Source organism: Mercenaria mercenaria, chromosome 19, assembly GCF_021730395.1.
Source record: "Mercenaria mercenaria strain notata chromosome 19, MADL_Memer_1, whole genome shotgun sequence".
NCBI classification, from domain to species: domain Eukaryota; kingdom Metazoa; phylum Mollusca; class Bivalvia; order Venerida; family Veneridae; genus Mercenaria; species Mercenaria mercenaria.
The window spans coordinates 4,375,927-4,398,614 of NC_069379.1; the positions used below are offsets into that span (position 1 = coordinate 4,375,927).

General features: G+C 34.7%; 1 protein-coding gene across 2 annotated transcripts; it reads left to right on the forward strand.

Annotated features, from left to right (window-relative positions):
* Nucleotides 1-249: 249 nt before the first annotated feature.
* On the forward strand, nucleotides 250-8,667 carry LOC123542110 (atos homolog protein A-like). 2 transcript variants are annotated; one of them, XR_008368620.1, is made up of 6 exons: nucleotides 250-444; nucleotides 1,097-1,255; nucleotides 2,327-2,395; nucleotides 2,697-2,863; nucleotides 3,734-7,792; nucleotides 8,365-8,667. XR_008368620.1 is itself a non-coding variant. In XM_053531519.1 (5 exons), the coding sequence occupies exons 1-5, from the start codon at nucleotides 265-267 to the stop codon at nucleotides 3,888-3,890; spliced, it is 732 nt and encodes a 243-aa protein (XP_053387494.1). In that variant the 5' UTR covers nucleotides 250-264; the 3' UTR covers nucleotides 3,891-8,667. The 2 variants fall into 2 exon arrangements, 1 of the variants encoding a protein (XP_053387494.1); XM_053531519.1 differs by having other exon boundaries at nucleotides 3,734-8,667.
* The last annotated feature ends 14,021 nt before the right edge of the window (nucleotides 8,668-22,688 follow it).

Genomic DNA, 22,688 nt, shown 5'->3' on the forward strand with positions numbered 1-22,688 from the left:
TTGATGAAAGGATTTTAAAATTAATCGGCATAAATGTTCTCTATATAGAGATGACTTTTCATGCACATGACATAAAACCCTTGCTCCAAGGTCAAGGTCACACTTCGAAGTCAAAGATGTTTCTTGTCTGGTCAATAACTCTTGCCATTTATCAAGGGATTTGAAAATAATTTGACACAAATGTTAACCATATTGAGAAGGGGTGTCATGCTTATGACGGGGGTCTTTCGGGTCTCTTGCGAATGCACAGTCTGGTCTGGATCCATGCTAGTCGCAAACACACTTTGTAGGTTTTTTCATGGCGCGGCTCTTATACATTTCAGTGCGATTTCATGTTCGAAGCTAACATTACAGTCTGAGGATAACTGCAAAACGATCGAAGATCCCAAAATCCTGAGTACAAGTGCACCAGCTTCAACAAATTGCCTTCTAGGAAATTTCGAGGTAACTTTTCTACACACTTAATGTGCTATTTCGTTATCTCTTATCAAGTTATGAAAAAGGTGCTCATGACGAAGCTAAAAGATTCTTTGACAGATTGTTATATCCTAATGATGTCACCAAAATATGGTAAATCTTTCGTTAATGAACTTTTCATTAGACAGAATGTTTATTCTTCTTACCAGCTTGCATGTAAAATGATTTTTAATGAAAAATACGTTTAGTAGTGATCTTGAAATCACATGCCACTCACCAGTGTGTGTTCAAAAACCTGGCTTAGAGGGTAAAATTCTTCATGTGAGGAAGTTATCCAGCCGGATTAAAGAAGGTAATTCGGGGCCTCCTTGGCTGAATGGTTAAGCTCACTGACTTCAAATCACTTGCCCCGTCGGCGTGGTTTGAACCTCACTTGGGGCATTGCTTTCTACATGTGAGGAAGCCATCTGGCTGGCTTACGGAAGGTGGTTGGTTCTACCCAGGTGCCTGCTCATGATGAAATAATGCACGGATGGACCTGGGATCTTACTCCGCCATAAAAGCTGAAAAATTATCATAAGACTTACAATTGCGTAATTCTCACAAGAAATATCCAATTATGATTCTGTCTTTTATTATTTCTTTGGCTCTATTCACTTTTATTGTTTTGCTCTTTCAGGAATCTGTGTTAAATGGAAGGATTGAACCTGTTGGTGTGGTGGAAGGATTTACCGTTGAGATTGGAGCAGGTGGTACTTTCTGCCCCAAACACGTCACACTGCCAGTGATCGCGTACTTCTTCCAGCTTTCTGATGACAATGCCCCATCACCGTATCTCGTAAGTCTGTTTATACATTTCTAAGGTTATTTTTTAGCTCATCTGATTTTTCGGAAAAAAAAGATGAGTTTTTGTCATCACCTGATCAGTGTTGGTGTCAGCGTTGCTTAGTTAAGTTTCATGTTTGAACTTGGAGCAGTTATTCGCCATTAAAGCTGACTCTGCACAGCAAGTACTATAACTCTATATTGCTTTTTGCAAGAATTATGGCCCCTTTTGGACTTAGAAAATTATGGGTAGGACAATATTTCTATTATACATGGACAAAAAATTGGATGAGCGCCTGCACCCGCAAGGCGGTGGTCTTGTTTTAGCTTTGAAGTAGTTCTTTTGAAGAGTTTTAATGTTTAAAGAATGCGAAAGTCACTTGGCAATTTTATAGCTGTATGGATATACAGTGAACTGCCCAATTATTAAAGGGACACTAGTCTTGGCCTAAACTACATGTGACTAGAACCAGTTAGATTCAGTTACTTAGCATGATAGCGTCTTTATCGGCAGAGAAATTGCCAAAAAATTGATAGCATCTTTACTGGCGGTGAAATTGAAACTTATAATGTGCATTTTTGCAGGTCTTATGTAGTCTTATATATTCATATTGTTGTGCTTTTCACAAGACATTTATAAAAGAATGTGTGCATTGTAATACAATGGTGTTAGCTCATTGTTTATTTTCCAGTAAAAAAACTACCATTCTTGAAGTTGTACTATCAATATCCAGGTCCAGACACTGGAAATTTCTGAAATGCTCTTGAGTGTTTCCCACCAAACTTAGAGGCCTGTACTGGTTCTTCCAGGAAAGATGGCTTTGCATATATCGATGCTATACACCGGGCACATTAAAGAACTAGACTGTGTAATCGCAAAGAGCTAGGCTAAGTTAGCCGGACAAGTCTGTATCAAAAAAGGATTTCTCTCTATCTGTTCTAGTGGCTTTACCTCACTCTGTCCCTCTGGTCAGATTGCTCTGTGAAGCACCTTTGGACATATTTATCATGGAACGGGCGCTATATAAATCTGGTATAATAATAGGAATAATAATAAAAATAATAATATTTATTTTTTTCACAGGGATATGTGAATCTTGAACCACTGGGAAGGAGAGGTTATCATATACCAAGGACCGGAACAGTACAAGTGGTGAGGCTTCATAATTTACTACTTTTTATTCAAAAAGGTGACAAATAATAAGAGTTGAATAATAATTTAGTTGAATAATTGTGGCATATTTTACTAAATTTTCATTAATAATTCAGTTTCTGGTGCAGAATCTTGTCAGAAAATGGTTGATCTCGTGTCAAACAGTCTGTTTTCTCATGACGCAGCTCATACTATCATAATTTGCTGAACATTAAACCAGCAAAAAATTTCTACTTTTACAGTATTGTAAATCAGATTTTTATTTTGCAATGTCATCACTAGATTTCTTCGTGTGTTTCAGACACTATTTAACCCCAACAAAACGGTGGTCAAGATGTTTGTCGTGATGTACGACCTTTCTGATATGCCCGCAAATTGCCAAACATTTTTACGTCAACGCACCATGTACACGCCAGTAGACACAAACAGTAGCGACCCGTCTTATCTTAGATACCTGATTCATCTCAGGTAAGAGATCAAAATGTAGCAATGATCTAGTGGTTAGGGTGTCAGCGGCACAACCAAGAGGTCGTCAGTTCGAGCTCCACCTCTCTTAACTTCCTCTCATCACTGTGTGTTGGAAAACATGGTTAGCATTTAAAACGCGTTCATATCAGAAAGTGCCAGTTGATTTACTTTACAGTAACTGTTGATGGTTCTATCCAGGAAACCATTCTGGCTTGAAATTAAATCAGAATGGTATTTGTGGTCCTTACTTGTACAACTTGAACATTACCTTATATAAACAACCTGAAATAGGTTGGTTTGACCTAAAATTAAACAAAAAAGGTCATGATTCCGTAAGCTCATAGTTCTGTGTATCACTTAGCAACCATGTGCATAACAACCTATTGGTATTGTCTGTAATTTAATTAAGGTAGTTCTGTACATTTGATAAACTGGAACTGATGGTGTAACATCATTAATTTTATCTGTTTAACATAAATCAAAGCCTAGATTAGGTGTACGGAAATGAAAATCATTTAATGAATTAATGGCAACCAGTGAGTCAATTTTCTATAGTGGCAACGTTACTATCTTTCTTAAGTTAAAATCAAGCACATGACACTGTCTTTTATTTGCTGAATTTTCTAAGTATAGTTGAAGTTTTGAAAATTCAGGGTTTAATCAAATTTGACATTGTGAACAAAAAAATATCTGAATGTGCAGAACAACTTTTCAAATTACATTTCTTACACTGAAAACATTCTTTATCACACGTATAGAACTACTATAAACTTTCAGTTGAATAACAATATAATAAAAAGCATTACTATGCATCAGTCCTCTACATGTGTACTTTGTTTCAGAAAATGTGTATTTATTAATTTATTTCAGGTTTCAGAGCAGTAAATCGGGCAAGATATACCTACATACAGATATAAGACTAATTTTTGCTCGAGACAAGTTCGAATTCGATCCCCAAGTTGCCAACTACGAACTAAGATCTTTCACAGAGGGTCCAGAAAACCCGAAATTCTCGCCGAAACGATGACGATTGTGAATATTAGAAAACAAAATTTAGTAGCTTAGTAAATTATTTATGTACATAAAGCTAATGCCTAGCTCAAATCACATTTCTTACACTGAAAACATTCTTTATCACACTTTTTTAATTAAGCAAAACTTTATGTTTATTCAGTCATCACAGCCCACTTTGATATCTCTTGGTAATTTGTTCATTAGAATTAAGGGCAGCACTTCGGTACTCATGCAGGATTTTAGCAAGCTAACAAGAATATATGAGTGCAAAAATTGACCTAACTGCATTATTTAAGGAGTTCAGACATTTTTTCATTCAGTCCTGAATATATGCTATCCTAAGGAAGTATTTTTAATCAACACCTGTTTTTCGGTCTGAGTCAATTTTAGGCTTTAGGTTTTCTTCGGGCCTCTCAAAGTATTGCACAGAAGAACTGATAAAGCTTCAAGTCAGCAGATTCTCTCATTAACTTATGTGGACCTTAAATATTAGGTGTACTGAGCATTGGATTCATGTTCTGATTATGATAATAAACCCCTGAAACTTCAAACTTATTATCTGGAAAACAAGAATATACACCTAGAACATTATGGTTCTTGGCCGACAAGTTATGATTCCAGTTGTGTAAGGTCTCTGACTAAAATCCTTTACACTTCACTATGCATTTAAAACTAAACAAGGGACGTGGAAGTCTTCCACACAAGGAAGCTGTCCTGCAGGCCTACAGAGGGCTGGCTCATTCTTCCATGGTGCCTGTCTGTGCCCCAGGTAAGGCTTCAGGGGCACCTTGTGTCTTCCTCCAACGTTAAAAGTGTCAGTTGAATGCGGAAAGTTGTGAATGACTTAAAATTGTTCTCTTGACTTTAGCCTCAACAAAACCAATGAGCAAAAAGTCTCACAGCCAGTTGATTTTTTTCCAGAAGAAAATATTGGTTGATATCTGTTGTTTTAACTGTTTTCATGCCAAACACGATTGATTCTGTACTGGTCCGAAAGGCAGAATCAATGACGATTTCGGACCAGTACAGATCTTGATCAGCCTGCACATCCATGCAGTCTGATCAAGACCTTCACTGTTTACCATTCAGTTCGTAGCTTTGATGTAAGCACACCGTTTATCAGTTAATTGTACTGTCTAAAATTGAAAGATGGACAAGTTTATTATTATTATAGAAATTAAGCAGGATAAGGACTAACTTCATTGCAAGAGCTGCCAGTTTTAGTGACGTTGATACACTTATATAGTTTACAGTTTCCCAGAGTTCATGTTATTATAGACTAGGAAAAGTTCATGGTGCTTTTATTTTGCTAATTTTCATTCTCGTGTAAATTGCAAGTTCAAAACAAATCGTGAACATTTACAGCTTCTTTTTGCATCAAAGATGGTTTAGCTTTACAACTGTTGCTACATATAAATGACATACATTGTCAAATGTTTTACATTTAATGACAATTAGCCTGCAGGTGGTATGCGGTTTTGCCTTTGCGAACAGTGCAGGCTGATCATGGTCTGCACCGTTAGCTATTCAGTCAGTAGATTTTCAGTGAACACTCCTTTGAATAAGAAGTGGTATTGCTGGAATTGATGTGATGAACCTGTCCATTTTTGAAATTTAGCAGGCTAGAGTTTAGTTGACATTTTATCAGTAAGAAATGTACTTTTTGGAAATTATATGATATTAAATGAAATTATATTAGAAAGGTAATTAACTTACGGAAATGGCATAGATTTCCATATTTTTTTTGGTCTTCTCAGGGAAATCTAGGAACTACAAAGAAATCTCAATTATCTAAATCTTTGAAATAAAAGTGACAAAAATTTTTCCCTATCTACAGTACTTGCATTTAGTAAAGGGTGGTTTAAGTGTCAGATTACAATTACTGTGAAATCATTTATATTCGTGGGGGACTAATTTTCGTGGATTTCATGGTCAAGTCAAACCAAGAAAATTTAATCCCAACGAACAAGTAAAATTCCCATTCGTTTTGTGATCAAAAGTTGAAATCCACGAATTCATATCCGCATGAAATTGCCGTTTTGACCAAAACCACAAAATTTCATGCCCCCGAAAAAAATGATTTTACAGTATATGTAATTTTCAGAAATGTTGTTAATGTTTGTTAATTAAGCTTTTTCTTTTGTTGTAAAATTTTTACAAAATTAATGTACATTAAGAAGGAAAACCTAGTTTTGTTGTTTCCATGATCACACAATGACATGTTTAAATCATGTTGCATGGCTAAGCCATGTGACACCAGTTCGTCATATATAACTGGCACTGTTGAAATTTTGATATTGTCATCTTAACTTCATTGTTAATGCAAATACTACAATTTCTGAAGGAACAAACATTACGACAAGGTAAACAATAAAATGTGCTATTTTTCAAAATTTTTATTGAAACCACAAGTAGCATGAGCCCGTTCTGTTGATTGTTATACTTGATGACTGAACGAGGAGAAAATGGTCTTGTGTCTAAGGTGCCGACCTCTCAAACCTGAGGTCCAGTATTCGAGCCTGGATCGAGTCACAACTTAAAGCACCTTCAGATATGACACCAGTACTAGTTCTATCAAATATAAATACTTGAGAGTGACTCAGATAAGCTTATAGCTTTTATCACAATCAAACTAAAAACTAACCCTCATCATTTTGGGCACGATTGATTCTGCTTTTGCGACCAGTGTAGATCATGATCAGCCTGCCTCATCCATGCAGTCTGATCAAGATCTTCACTGTTCGCCATTCAGTCAGTATCTTTTCAGTAAACACCCCTTTTAACAGTTAATGATACTATCCAAAATGAAAGATGGACAAGTTTATTAAATAAATTTAGCAGGGTAAGGGCTAATAGATTAATTGTGAATGTCATTCAGGTAGCTTAACCTTTAGCATGCTAGATAAATTGTCGTCTGCTGGAAATGTCGTCTGCTAAAATTGTAAAGTTCATTCAGTTTGCTCCAAAATTGGAAGAAATATTGTCAGAGTAGCAAACAGCTTGGAACCTGATCAGACGCCGATTTAATCGGCGTCTGATCTGGTTCCAAGCTGTTTGCAAAGGCTGTTAAATTCGCCTGCAGCAGGCTAAGGGTTAATATGCATAACATAGTTGTGCAAATAGAGCTATTCATAATTGGTGTAGACATATATAATCAGTGGGATTAGGGGGTTTTTTTTTATGGATTAGTAAAGCCACAAAAATCCATGAAAATTTTATCCTTAAAGAATGGTACTGACTATAAGGGATAGGGGCAGTCGTTCTTGTAAGTTTGATTTAGTGACGTTGTTAGCACTGTTGTGAATTTCGGCCGACTACGGTGTATGTCCAGAGTTTTGTTGAGCTGTTGTGTATAAGCCAGGATATAATGACAATTCTAGTATCATATTGTTACTATGGTTATTTTAGCGACGTTATTGATTTATTCCATGTAAATATGTTACTCATCCATTCCATTATGTAGACATTTTATGCAAGTATACTTGTTTAGTTAGGTATTTATTTAAATCATGTTTTAAAAATTGTTTGAAAGATGTGTTTTACTTTGTACTCCCGGTATCCCGCTCCCAGTAAATCATTATATTGTCCTATTTTTGGCATTTCTTTTATTATTGGGATGTGATAGTGAACATTTGAGAATGAGTGTGACTTAGCTAGTAATAATACTGTAAAAGCAGAAATTTTCGCGATGGTTTAGTTTTCGCTATATTTGCGAGGCCCTACATCTCGCGAAAATTAATCCTCGCATAAATATTCACCATTCATTTAGTCTACTTCTAATTCAAGCTGATTACCGTTTTTAGCTCACCTGAGCAATGCTCAGGTGAGTTTTTCTGATCGCTCGATGTCCGGCGTCTGTCGTCCGTCGTCTGTCGTCCGTCGTCTGTCAACATTTAGCTTGTGTATGCAATAGAGGTTGTATTTTTAGCTCACCTGAGCAATGCTCAGGTGAGTTTTTCTGATCGCTCGATGTCCGGCGTCCGTCGTCTGTCGTCCGTCTGTCGTCTGTCTGTCGTCTGTCTGTCAACATTTAGCTTGTGTATGCGATAGAGGCTGTATTTTTCAATTAATCTTCATGAATATTGGTCAGAATGATAACCTTGATGAAATCTAGGCCGAGTTCGAAAATGGGTCATCTCGGATCAAAAACTAGGTCACTAGGTCAAATCAAAGAAAAACCTTGTGTATGCGATAGAGGCTGAATTTTTCAATTCATCTTCATGAATATTGGTCAGAATGATAACCTTGATGAAATCTAGGCCGAGTTCGAAAATGGGTCGTCTCGGGTCAAAAACTAGGTCACTAGGTCAAATCAAAGAAAAACCTTGTGTATGCGATAGAGGCTGTATTTTTCAATTGATCTTCATGAATATTGGTCAGAATGATTGCCTTGATGAAATCTAGACCGAGTTCGAAAATGGATCATCTCGGGTCAAAAACTAGGTCACTAGGTCAAATCAAAGAAAAACCTTGTGTATGCGATAGAGGCTGTATTTTTCAATTAATCTTCATGAATATTGGTCAGAATGATAACCTTGATGAAATCTAGGCCGAGTTCGAAAATGGGTCATCTCGGGTCAAAAACTAGGTCACTAGGTCAAATCAAAGAAAAACCTTGTGTATGCGCTAGAGGCTGTATTTTTCAATTGATTTTCATGAATATTGGTCAGAATGATTGCCTTGGTGAAATCTAGGCCGAGTTCGAAAATGGGTCATCTCGGGTCAAAAACTAGGTCACTAGGCCAAATCAAAGAAAAACCTTGTGTATGCGATAGAGGTGGTATATTTCAATTGATCTTCATGAATTTTGGTCAGAATGATTACCTTGATAAAATTTAGCCAGTTCGAAATGGGTCATCTGGGGTCAAAAACTAGGTCACTAGGTCAATCAAGAAAAACCTTGTGTATGCAATAGAGGCTGTATTTTTCAATGATCTTCATGAATTTAGCAGAATGATTACCTTGATAAAATTAGACAGTTCGAAAATGGGTCATCTGGGATCAAAACTGAAGTCACTAGGTCAAATCAAGAAAAACTTGTGTATGCAATAGAGGATGTATTTTCAATGATCTCCATGAAATTTGGTCAGAATGATTCCTTGAAAATCTAGGCGAGTTCAAAAAGGGTTATCTGGGTAAAAACTAAGTCACTAGGTCAATTAAGAAAAATTGTGTAGCGAATAGAGGATGTATTTTTTCAATTGATTTTTATGAAATTTGGTCAGATGATTGCCTTGATGAAATCTAGGTCGAATTTGAATATGGGTATCTGAGGTCAAAAACTAGGTCACTTGGTCAAATAAAGAAAAACTTGTGTATGGATAGAGGCTGTTTTTTCAATTGATTTTATGAATTTGGTCAGGATGATTGCCTTGATGAAATCTAGGTCGATTTGAAATGGGTCATCTGGGTCAAAAACTAGGTCATCTAGAAATCATGTTTAAAAGTGACCATATTTGGTTCAATTTAATTGAAAATTGGTCAGATATTTGGTTTCCATGAAATCCTGGTCAAACTGTTTACATCGTAGGGTTTGGTTCTAATGAGGACCTAGGCATTTGCCCTTGTTTATTAATCTCAAAATATGGTCAATGTAACCTTATGAAATTGGCAGTCAAATTGGTTCCAGAAAACTAGGTCCACTAGGTCAAATCAAAGAAAAACCTTGTGTATGCGATAGAGGCTGTATTTTTCATTTAATCTTCATGAATATTGGTCAGAATGATAACTTTGATGAAATCTAGGCCGAGTTCGAAAATGGGTCATCTCGGGTCAAAAACTAGGTCACTAGGTCAAATCAAAGAAAAACCTTGTGTATGCGATAGAGGCGGTATTTTTCAATTAATCTTCATGAATATTGGTTAGAATGATAACCTTGATGAAATCTAAGCTGAGTTCAAAAATGGGTCATCTCGGGTCAGAAACTAGGTCACTAGGTCAAATCAAAGAAAAACCTTGTGTATGTGATAGAGGCTGTATTTTTCAATTCTTCTTCATGAATATTGGTCAGAATGATAACCTTGATGAAATCTAGGCCGAGTTCGAAAGTGGGTCATCTCGGGTCAAAAACTAGGTCAGTAGGTCAAATCAAAGAAAAACCTTGTGTATGCGATAGAGGCTGTATTTTTAATTATCTTCATGAGTTTGGTCAGAATGATGCCTTGATGAAATCTAGGCCGAGTTCGAAATGGGTCATCTCGGATCAAAAACTAGGTCACTAGGTCAAATCAAAGAAAAACCTTGTGTATGCGATAGAGGCTGTATTTTTCAATTGATTTCATGAATTTGGTCAGAATGATTGCCTTGATGAAATCTAGGCCGAGTTCGAAAATGGGTCATCTCGGGTCAAAAACTAGGTCACTAGGACAAACAAAGAAAAACCTTGTGTATGCGATAGAGGCGGTATATTTCAATTGATCTTCATGAATTTTGGTCAGAATGATTACCTTGAAGAAATCTAGGCCGAGTTCGAAAATGGGTCATCTGGGGTCAAAAACTAGGTCACTAGGTCATATCAGAAAAACCTTGTGTATGCGATAGAGGCTGTATTTTTCAATTGATCTTCATGAATTTTGGTCAGAATGATTACCTTGATGAAATTTAGACCAAGTTCGAAAATGGGTCATCTCGGGTCAAAAACTAGGTCACTAGGTCAAATCAAAGAAAAACCTTGTGTATGCAATAGAGGCGTATTTTTCAACTGATCTTCATGAAATTTAGCCAGAATGATACCTTGATAAAATCTAGGCCGAGTTCGAAAATGGGTCATCTGGGTCAAAAACTAGTCACTAGGTCAAATCGAAGAAAAACATTGTATATGCAATAGAGGAATTATTTTTTCTATTGATCTCATGAAATTTGGTCAGAGTGATTGCCTTGATGAAATCTAGGTCGATTTTGAATATGGGTTATCTGAGTGTCAAAAATTAGGTCACTAGGTCAAATTAAAGAAAAATCTTGTGTATGCGATAGAGACTGTTTTTTTTCAATTGATTTTTATGAAATTTGGTCAGGATGATTGCCTTGATGAAATCTAGGTCGAATTTGAATATGGGTCATCTGAGGTCAAAAACTAGGTCACTTGGTCAAATCAAAGAAAAAACATCTGTATGTGATAGAGGCTGTATTTTTCAGTTGATCTTCATGAATTTTGGTCAGAATGATTGCCTTGATAAAATCTAGGTCGAGTTTGAACATGGGTCATCTAGGGTCAAAAACTAGGTCATATCTAAGAAAATGCTTGTTTTATCGCAAGAGACCAATTTTTTGGTCCAATCTTAATGAAAATTGGTCAGAATATTTGTTTCCATGAAATCACTAGGTCAAACATGTTTTACACTGTTATGGAGTGTTTCTTAGGTGAGCGACCTAGGGCCATCTTGGCCCTCTTGTTACAATTTCGTGAATATTAAACCTCGAGAACGTATTCGTGAAATTTTGACCCCACGAAAATGTGTGCTTTTACAGTATGAAGATAATACTTTTAAATGTTCATGACTGTTTTAAATTTATGAGAAGCATTGTTAGAGAAACTATACTGTTACAGATACTATCAAGTAAACACAATTTATTTTTATTATATGCTCATTTTTTAACTTGAGGGTTTCAAAGAACCTCAAATGTCAATATATTTTTCAATATTGAGGTGAAACTTTCATACTGTGTTATTTCTGTTATGACGTCATCCTACTGTGTTTCTCCATGTTATTTATAAGAACAGTGACATTCATATTTTGACTTGACTAAGAAGAACAAAATCAAAATATGAGCCGAGCCATGAGAAAACTAACATAGTGCATTTGCGACCAGCATAGATCCAGACCCAGCCTGGGCATCCATGCAGTCTGGTCAGGATCCATGCTATTCACTTTCAGTTTAAAGCTTATTGCAATTAGAAAATCTGTTGGCAAACAGCATGGATCCTGACCAGACTGGGCTGGTCTGGATCTATGCTGGTCGCAAATATACTATGTTGGTTTTCTCATGGTGCAGCTCATATTTCTTAGGTAAAGTGTAAATGAGTATGTAACCAATGGAGTATTAAGTGTGCATCGAGAAATATGCCCTCGTTCTTTGTTGGAAAATAAATATTGTGCTACTAATGTCACAAAGTAAGGGCCTCCATGACCAAGTGGTAACGTTTGCTGACTTCGAATCTCTTATCTCCCACTGATGCGAGTTGAAGCCTCACTCGGGGCGTTGAATTCATCATATCAGGAAGATGTACAGCTGGCTTATAAATGGAAGATCAGAGGTTCAGGTGCTTGCCCATAATGAAATAATGCAGGGTATTCCTCCACCATCAAAAGCTGGAATGTCACCATATGACCTATAATTACATTGGTATGATGTTAAACCCAAAGAAGACAAAAAAAAAAAGTCACACAATATCTCTGCTATAGAAATTGTGCATATTTCTCGGTACAGAAATAATAACGTAACTCTTGAGTACTGGTATAACTGTTGGTACGGGTATGTATGGGTGTTGAATGATATATCAAAAATCTGTCATGTTAGCTGAATAGAGAGACAAGGAATAGAAACTTCTGTGTTTGATCCGTAGGTGATTGTTTTGCGATGATTTGGGGAAGTCGTCAGCTACTTACGAAGAACTGTTCAGAATCCAGGAACACTGTCCTATGTCACATGATAGAAATGCTATTACTAAGTAACACACTCCCTTGACTGTTGTTACACAATTGAAGTACTGTCATCAAGTAAAATACAAAAGACAGCGTCTACATCTATAAACAAGATCTCGGATGATGGTTACAAGATTTAATGGTATTTTTCTGTACCTGTTCATGATCCGATTTATCACATACTGTAAAATTATAAACTTTCGTGGGGGCTAATTTTCGTGTTAACATCCATCCACGAAATTAAGTTCCAATAAACAAATAAAATTCCCATTCATTTTATCTTCAAAAGATGAAATTCATGAATTGAAATCCCCACGAAATAGCCGTTTGGTCCAAATCAAAAAGTTCATGCCCATGAAATTAAGTGATTTCACAGTACACTTGACAATAGGTAGCACTTACTTGTAAAATTTGGTTTTAGGGATCTTCCAAGGTGTTTCTAGGTATGTCTTTTGGGAGATCTGTCTTGGAGATGTGATATATTTATTTAGGAATATGTTAATCCAGAAGAACACAGAGGCTTCAAAGTGTGAAAGAAAAAAAAGATCCCTTAAAAGAAGATTCACATAGATTGTTGACAAAAATCAAAACATTTTTTATGTTTATAGAAATGATTCTTTCAAGCTTTCTGTAGATAAACATAATAAAGGCAATACATTCTTGAAACTGCTATGATTAAAGCATGTAATTTTGATGACTTAAATGTATGTATGCTGGCTTAAAGTACAACCTTAACACTTCTTTAGTCTTACATATTTTTTATGGGTGTGCAATTTAATAGATCCTGTATTTTAATGGCCAGTTTTGTTAAATGACGAAAACATAACACATTTTCAGGAATCAGACGGAGTTTTACGGAAAATGATAGCACTTTGGTTTGTAGAGTATATAGGCCTGCTACCTCTAAATTAACAGGTAGCCACGTTATTACAGAAAGAAACAGTTATTGCTAGCTTTGTAAAGCTTTTGAGGAAGACTGTTGATTTTTTTTAAGAAAACGTAAAACAAAATATGCATAATTATACAAATACCCACTTAAAGCTAGGAGGACCAATGGGAAAAGAGTTGTAACCTCAGATATTTTAGTGTTACTATGCTATGTTTTGATATTAGAATAAGTTGATGTGGCAGGAAATTCCAGATGTAAAAGACAGTTAGTTAAAATCTGTAGTACTGTTTACAGCAATAGTACTTTTCATGAATACTAATTTTTGCAAGGTGGGTTAACAAATAAAGAAAAAATAAATCCCTAGAAAAATTAAACCTACTCTTGCCTTTGTGACCAGTGTAGATCATGATCAGCCTGGACATCCATGCAGTCTGATCAAGGTCTGCACTGTTCACTATTCAGCCTGTACTGTTTTGGTAATCATCCCTTCTAACACTATATGGTACTGTCCGAATTGAAAGAGTGGCAAGTTCGTTATAGAAATTTAGCAGGGTAAGGGTATTTGAATCTTCTTTTAAGGGCTGACATGCAAGTGCAATATATAAAGTTTTGCTTTTAGTGTTTCGTTTAAGCTTAGTGCGTGGATAATAAAAAAAAATTGTTTTTTGATTACCTACTTATTATTTTGTGTTAATTGTTTTGATTTTAGTTTAACTACCCTTATAGAAATCTGTCAGAGAGACTTGGTGCATAATTTTCGTTAAGAACTTAAAGGGGCATATCTCTGTATATACATTTATAAGATTTGTTATATATATATTTTTTAAGAAAAATTGCTGTAAAAACTAGTTTTATGATTTGTTGTAGGCAGTATTTTATATGAAAAAAAAAATATAGTTTCTTAAATATGAAGTAAAGCCATCTTAATTAGTGTTTGAGCTGTGTTTTATTGTGTAATACAACATAATACCAAAAGTGTAACAATTTTTTGATCTAGCATAATTATTAGGGTTATTTTTACATATGGAGTTATGCCCCTTAAATGTAACAGTAGTTTTTTTATGGATTTATTCAATATATAACCATATAATTATAACTAATGTAAAGTGTACATGTGTGGTAAAAGAAACAGACAAGTTTGAAAATAATCTTGTTTACATTTTATATTGTTATAAAGAAGGAATATTGACTTGTATCTGTCCCATGTGGTACTGGGACGATCTGTGTATGAAAAGAATTGGAACCACTGTCTTACCCTTGCATGATTGTAAGAGGCGACTAATAGGGTCTTAACATTTGGTTTTTATGTAACTCTGTGATTCCAGCAGGTATGCAAATTTTGATTCCATACCTCATGTTTTTATTTCGATGTAAATGAGATGTGAAACCAAAATTTGTAGTCCTGTTTGGTGCCATATAACGTATACTGTGTTGGTGTGCCGTAAAACCCAACTAAAAAAAAAAGGAAAAAACTATCTTGACTGATTTACTGCATGCACAAAAACTTCAAACAAATTGTAATTAAGATTTTCATTACTGTGTACCAAGTCTGTTACGCCATTACTTTCAGTTTATCAGAGATGCAGAACTACCTTTATGCTATTCAAACAGCCTTAAGAGCCGCGCCATGAGAAAATCAACATACTGCGTTTGCGACCAGCATGGATCCAGACTAGCCTGCGCATTCAATCACAATACACTGAATATTTGGGGGGTTGGGGGAGGGGGTAAAGAATAAAACCAAGAGATTGAATTAGAGTGAAGTTGTCTGAGTTTGCAGGTTTGACTTTTTTAAAAAATCGGCCGTCAATTAGTTATGTTAAAGGCCAATGGTACAGAAAACAACTTTTTCTGTACCAGACTTACCTCACCTAAAATTTTCACAGGTTTTGGGGTCAACAGCTTATGATATAAATGAATTATTTGAACTATACTGGATCACTTTAAACTGGAATATACAAGATACCAAGATATTTACTGTTTTATGTAAAGAAAATGTCTGTATGGTTATAACACAGATGTATAAATGTGCTTTTAAATTAATGGTAGTTTTGGTTGATAGATGCTTGTTTTGTTATATGAGTGATTTTACCTTATTTAGCTTTTTATGGATTAATTAAATCTGATAATATACAAGAGTTACCTGTCTTTAATATACCCAGTGTGTAACTTAATATGTATTGACTGGTGCCATTTTTGGTTATAGTAAAGGCCATTTATGAAAAAAGGGGAAAAAACTCGCAAAGAATTGATTTTTGGTGAAAGCATTATACAATATGCATGTGACAGCATACTAAAAGTATAGAATGTTATCATGGTGCAAAATGCATTTTTTTTTGGTAAAATGTTTAAAAATATAATTGAAACTGTGAATTTCTGGAATCAGCCCATAATGATGTTAATATTTTTATTAAGAAAGCGAAATTTTGCATGGTAGTAGAGAATTATAACACAAACAAATTAAGCTCATGACTATTTTAAAAAAATCCAAGATGGCCGTCAAAATTCAAGATGGCCGCCATTAAATTCTCATTTCACAGGAAAACCGTTTTAGTATTTCACAAAGTTCAAATAGTGTGAAAAATGACCAGCATCATAGAAGATACACACATTTTATTTAAAAACACACAAACTTCAGTCTTAAACAAATTCAAGATGGCTTCTCAATTCCAAAATGGCCGCCACAGGGTCATTTAGACAATACAGACCCCGAATAAGAAAATGGCGGTAAAATGGTTTGACTGAAAATATTTTTCTTGCATCAAACATGACCCCATGTTTTCTGATTTTTATTCAGCACTGACAATATTCGTCAAGAGAATGTAAGATTCAGACATTTAAAGTAGGTCCTGATGTGTGCTGCAGCCATTGGAAATATGACAATTTTATATAGAATAATGAAGAACAGCCATTTATTGTGCTATAACATACAAGGGAACATTGGTAAAAATTGAAATCTGGCCAGAAGAGGATGGGAAATGTCTACTTAGACTAGAATTTGATAGAAGATGACAAATTTATTGCACTTTTGCTTTAAAATTTAATATTGATAAACACAAAAAGACCACATTTTCAATGTATTTGTGTGCATGCACAGTATTTTTTCTCAAAACTGCATTTTGGTATCCTAACGATTGCTAATTTCTAGTAGTCAGAGGTACAGTTGAACATATTTTACAGTTTAAATGTGTAATTTACCCTGACAGTGAAGCAGATCACAGTAGAAAATGACAAAACAGGGCAAAAGTAGGCTACAGTTATGATAACTGATTGAAAATTATGCTGTGACAGCTATTTTTGCCAAAATTTGACGAGTTGTCACACATTACTGAAATTGCCATAAAACCTTAGAAATTGTTGGTATTAACTAAAACCTTGTATTTAGGTTTTTGTACATTTCAAATGAAACTGGCACAATCATAGAGAAAAAGTTTTCTTATAGGCATACAGACACTTAATAGGAAAATGGTCAAAAAATTGTAGTCGCATATTGACGGATTCACATAGTCCTCATTGTTTGCTCTTGAGAGCTATTTTCCTTATTTTCTTTGCAATATTTGCTGAAATTAAATGATAGATCTATGCTTGACATGTAGGCAGCATTTTCATAATAAAATAATAACACTACAGAATGTGTCATGTTGACTTAGATCATACACTACCACTATAGTTTGGGATCTCATTGTTTAGCTAATTTTGCAGTCTGTGTTTGAACTGAAAATATTTTTTCTGCATCAGGCATGACCCCTGCTTTCCTTTTTCATTTTATTCAGTATTGACAATATTCTGCAAGAAAATATAAGTTACAGACATTTAAAATATGTCCTGATGTGCGCTGCAGTCACTGGGAATATGTGAATTTCATAAAGAATAAAAAAAAAGAACAGCTATTAAGTGTGTCATAACCTTTAACAAAAACATTAATTGAATACATTTTACTAAAGTACAATTCTCAATAGCATAGAAATCTATATCATAACAACACTTCCACATAACATATGTAAATATCAGGATACGAGTTCTATGACACAGGAAAATGCTTACGCTTTTAGTATCTTGAACAATGTAATGGGTCCAGTCGCTGTGGTGACTGTCCTGTGTTAAAACGTAGAGCTGGTGAGACCATATAAATGATTTTTTCTCTGGCTACCTCGCCTAAATGATTCATGGCTGTAATGATTTCAGGGATCAGGCGAATCACTCAATGTTTCAAACTAACAACCTTCAACTAATAAACTCCTATAGGCTGGGAATACTGTGTTTGACTTTTTTTTTTTCTTTCTTTTTTTTTTTTGAAGTTCCTGTCAGCCAATGTCTTTGTATCGACAACATACGAGTATCCTTTCGCATAGATGTTCAGCAGGTTTTCTCTTACATGAAGCTGCAACTCAGTATGATTGCCCTAACTCCTGGATGCTCAGCGCTTATATGCTATAAAATATTGCCTTGGCTACATGTACTTCGCCGATAACGTTGAACTTTGTTGTTATTGCTATTACTGACTCAGAAGATTACCAAACCAAACGTCTCTGTCTCAGATTTCCAATGATCAGCCTGTATTTGCTCTCGTCTATCCCGTAAAGGTTTAATTTCCATGCGCTGACCTTAACGCTCGAAACCTAGTAACAATACTGCAACTCTTCTTTAGTCTCAAACGTCTTTTTTTATATAATTTATTTGCCCTGACAGTATAGCTACAACAGCTCTTTTTTCAAGGTACTGGGATACATAATAAGTTGAATCCTTGATGTGTGGATACAGAATGACTTCATGTAATTCATCTACTTATCTATACCCTAGCAGAGGTGTGCTTTGACTGGTGCTATGTATGATTCCTGTTTCTAATTGGTCCAAAGTCGAACATATTTTACATTGAATACACGAGTACTTGAACTAACAAAAAGTTTGTTCTCTTTTGCTATACGATTGTATATAACATAATGTGTGATGCTGAGATCCAGCTATTGCTGTTATTAACCCAAGTCGTTCATAAGGTTATAACACACTGAATAGCTGTTCGTCTTTGTACTATATAAAATTGACATATTTCCAATGGCCGCTGCACACATCAGGACCAATATAGAATGTCTGTACATTTTCTTGAAGAATATTATCAGTGCTGAATAAAAATCAAAAGAAAAGCGGGGGTTGGTTATGTTTGATGCAAGAAAAAATATTTTCAGTCAAACACACAAATTGCAAAATCAGCAAAAAAAAAAAAAAAAAAAAAAAGGAAGAAAAAGGCTGAGGACTATTTGAATCTACCATATTTTTCGTGCCATTTTCCTATTTAATGAAAAAGAAAATTAATGCTATGATTAAAGCATGTAATTTTGATGACTTAAATGTATGTATGCTGGCTTAAAGTACAACCTTAACACTTCTTTAGTCTTACATATTTTTTATGGGTGTGCAATTTAATAGATCCTGTATTTTAATGGCCAGTTTTGTTAAATGACGAAAACATAACACATTTTCAGGAATCAGACGGAGTTTTACGGAAAATGATAGCACTTTGGTTTGTAGAGTATATAGGCCTGCTACCTCTAAATTAACAGGTAGCCACGTTATTACAGAAAGAAACAGTTATTGCTAGCTTTGTAAAGCTTTTGAGGAAGACTGTTGATTTTTTTTAAGAAAACGTAAAACAAAATATGCATAATTATACAAATACCCACTTAAAGCTAGGAGGACCAATGGGAAAAGAGTTGTAACCTCAGATATTTTAGTGTTACTATGCTATGTTTTGATATTAGAATAAGTTGATGTGGCAGGAAATTCCAGATGTAAAAGACAGTTAGTTAAAATCTGTAGTACTGTTTACAGCAATAGTACTTTTCATGAATACTAATTTTTGCAAGGTGGGTTAACAAATAAAGAAAAAATAAATCCCTAGAAAAATTAAACCTACTCTTGCCTTTGTGACCAGTGTAGATCATGATCAGCCTGGACATCCATGCAGTCTGATCAAGGTCTGCACTGTTCACTATTCAGCCTGTACTGTTTTGGTAATCATCCCTTCTAACACTATATGGTACTGTCCGAATTGAAAGAGTGGCAAGTTCGTTATAGAAATTTAGCAGGGTAAGGGTATTTGAATCTTCTTTTAAGGGCTGACATGCAAGTGCAATATATAAAGTTTTGCTTTTAGTGTTTCGTTTAAGCTTAGTGCGTGGATAATAAAAAAAAATTGTTTTTTGATTACCTACTTATTATTTTGTGTTAATTGTTTTGATTTTAGTTTAACTACCCTTATAGAAATCTGTCAGAGAGACTTGGTGCATAATTTTCGTTAAGAACTTAAAGGGGCATATCTCTGTATATACATTTATAAGATTTGTTATATATATATTTTTTAAGAAAAATTGCTGTAAAAACTAGTTTTATGATTTGTTGTAGGCAGTATTTTATATGAAAAAAAAAATATAGTTTCTTAAATATGAAGTAAAGCCATCTTAATTAGTGTTTGAGCTGTGTTTTATTGTGTAATACAACATAATACCAAAAGTGTAACAATTTTTTGATCTAGCATAATTATTAGGGTTATTTTTACATATGGAGTTATGCCCCTTAAATGTAACAGTAGTTTTTTTATGGATTTATTCAATATATAACCATATAATTATAACTAATGTAAAGTGTACATGTGTGGTAAAAGAAACAGACAAGTTTGAAAATAATCTTGTTTACATTTTATATTGTTATAAAGAAGGAATATTGACTTGTATCTGTCCCATGTGGTACTGGGACGATCTGTGTATGAAAAGAATTGGAACCACTGTCTTACCCTTGCATGATTGTAAGAGGCGACTAATAGGGTCTTAACATTTGGTTTTTATGTAACTCTGTGATTCCAGCAGGTATGCAAATTTTGATTCCATACCTCATGTTTTTATTTCGATGTAAATGAGATTATACAATATGCATGTGACAGCATACTAAAAGTATAGAATGTTATCATGGTGCAAAATGCATTTTTTTTTGGTAAAATGTTTAAAAATATAATTGAAACTGTGAATTTCTGGAATCAGCCCATAATGATGTTAATATTTTTATTAAGAAAGCGAAATTTTGCATGGTAGTAGAGAATTATAACACAAACAAATTAAGCTCATGACTATTTTAAAAAAATCCAAGATGGCCGTCAAAATTCAAGATGGCCGCCATTAAATTCTCATTTCACAGGAAAACCGTTTTAGTATTTCACAAAGTTCAAATAGTGTGAAAAATGACCATCATCATAGAAGATACACACATTTTATTTAAAAACACACAAACTTCAGTCTTAAACAAATTCAAGATGGCTTCTCAATTCCAAAATGGCCGCCACAGGGTCATTTAGACAATACAGACCCCGAATAAGAAAATGGCGGTAAAATGGTTTGACTGAAAATATTTTTCTTGCATCAAACATGACCCCCATGTTTTCTGATTTTTATTCAGCACTGACAATATTCGTCAAGAGAATGTAAGATTCAGACATTTAAAGTAGGTCCTGATGTGTGCTGCAGCCATTGGAAATATGACAATTTTATATAGAATAATGAAGAACAGCCATTTATTGTGCTATAACATACAAGGGAACATTGGTAAAAATTGAAATCTGGCCAGAAGAGGATGGGAAATGTCTACTTAGACTAGAATTTGATAGAAGATGACAAATTTATTGCACTTTTGCTTTAAAATTTAATATTGATAAACACAAAAAGACCACATTTTCAATGTATTTGTGTGCATGCACAGTATTTTTTCTCAAAACTGCATTTTGGTATCCTAACGATTGCTAATTTCTAGTAGTCAGAGGTACAGTTGAACATATTTTACAGTTTAAATGTGTAATTTACCCTGACAGTGAAGCAGATCACAGTAGAAAATGACAAAACAGGGCAAAAGTAGGCTACAGTTATGATAACTGATTGAAAATTATGCTGTGACAGCTATTTTTGCCAAAATTTGACGAGTTGTCACACATTACTGAAATTGCCATAAAACCTTAGAAATTGTTGGTATTAACTAAAACCTTGTATTTAGGTTTTTGTACATTTCAAATGAAACTGGCACAATCATAGAGAAAAAGTTTTTCTTATAGGCATACAGACACTTAATAGGAAAATGGTCAAAAAATTGTAGTCGCATATTGACGGATTCACATAGTCCTCATTGTTTGCTCTTGAGAGCTATTTTCCTTATTTTCTTTGCAATATTTGCTGAAATTAAATGATAGATCTATGCTTGACATGTAGGCAGCATTTTCATAATAAAATAATAACACTACAGAATGTGTCATGTTGACTTAGATCATACACTACCACTATAGTTTGGGATCTCATTGTTTAGCTAATTTTGCAGTCTGTGTTTGAACTGAAAATATTTTTTCTGCATCAGGCATGACCCCTGCTTTCCTTTTTCATTTTATTCAGTATTGACAATATTCTGCAAGAAAATATAAGTTACAGACATTTAAAATATGTCCTGATGTGCGCTGCAGTCACTGGGAATATGTGAATTTCATAAAGAATAAAAAAAAAGAACAGCTATTAAGTGTGTCATAACCTTTAACAAAAACATTAATTGAATACATTTTACTAAAGTACAATTCTCAATAGCATAGAAATCTATATCATAACAACACTTCCACATAACATATGTAAATATCAGGATACGAGTTCTATGACACAGGAAAATGCTTACGCTTTTAGTATCTTGAACAATGTAATGGGTCCAGTCGCTGTGGTGACTGTCCTGTGTTAAAACGTAGAGCTGGTGAGACCATATAAATGATTTTTTCTCTGGCTACCTCGCCTAAATGATTCATGGCTGTAATGATTTCAGGGATCAGGCGAATCACTCAATGTTTCAAACTAACAACCTTCAACTAATAAACTCCTATAGGCTGGGAATACTGTGTTTGACTTTTTTTTTTCTTTCTTTTTTTTTTTTGAAGTTCCTGTCAGCCAATGTCTTTGTATCGACAACATACGAGTATCCTTTCGCATAGATGTTCAGCAGGTGTTCTCTTACATGAAGCTGCAACTCAGTATGATTGCCCTAACTCCTGGATGCTCAGCGCTTATATGCTATAAAATATTGCCTTGGCTACATGTACTTCGCCGATAACGTTGAACTTTGTTGTTATTGCTATTACTGACTCAGAAGATTACCAAACCAAACGTCTCTGTCTCAGATTTCCAATGATCAGCCTGTATTTGCTCTCGTCTATCCCGTAAAGGTTTAATTTCCATGCGCTGACCTTAACGCTCGAAACCTAGTAACAATACTG

Bases quoted from the DNA above. Each gene is read 5' to 3' on its own strand.
- LOC123542110 (XM_053531519.1), top strand. From the start codon at position 265: ATGCTAGTCGCAAACACACTTTGTAGGTTTTTTCATGGCGCGGCTCTT. The intron at 1,256-2,326 runs GTAAGTCTGTTT...TTTTTTTCACAG, and splicing joins ATGCCCCATCACCGTATCTC to GGATATGTGAATCTTGAACC. The intron at 2,864-3,733 runs GTAAGAGATCAA...AATTTATTTCAG, and splicing joins AGATACCTGATTCATCTCAG to GTTTCAGAGCAGTAAATCGG.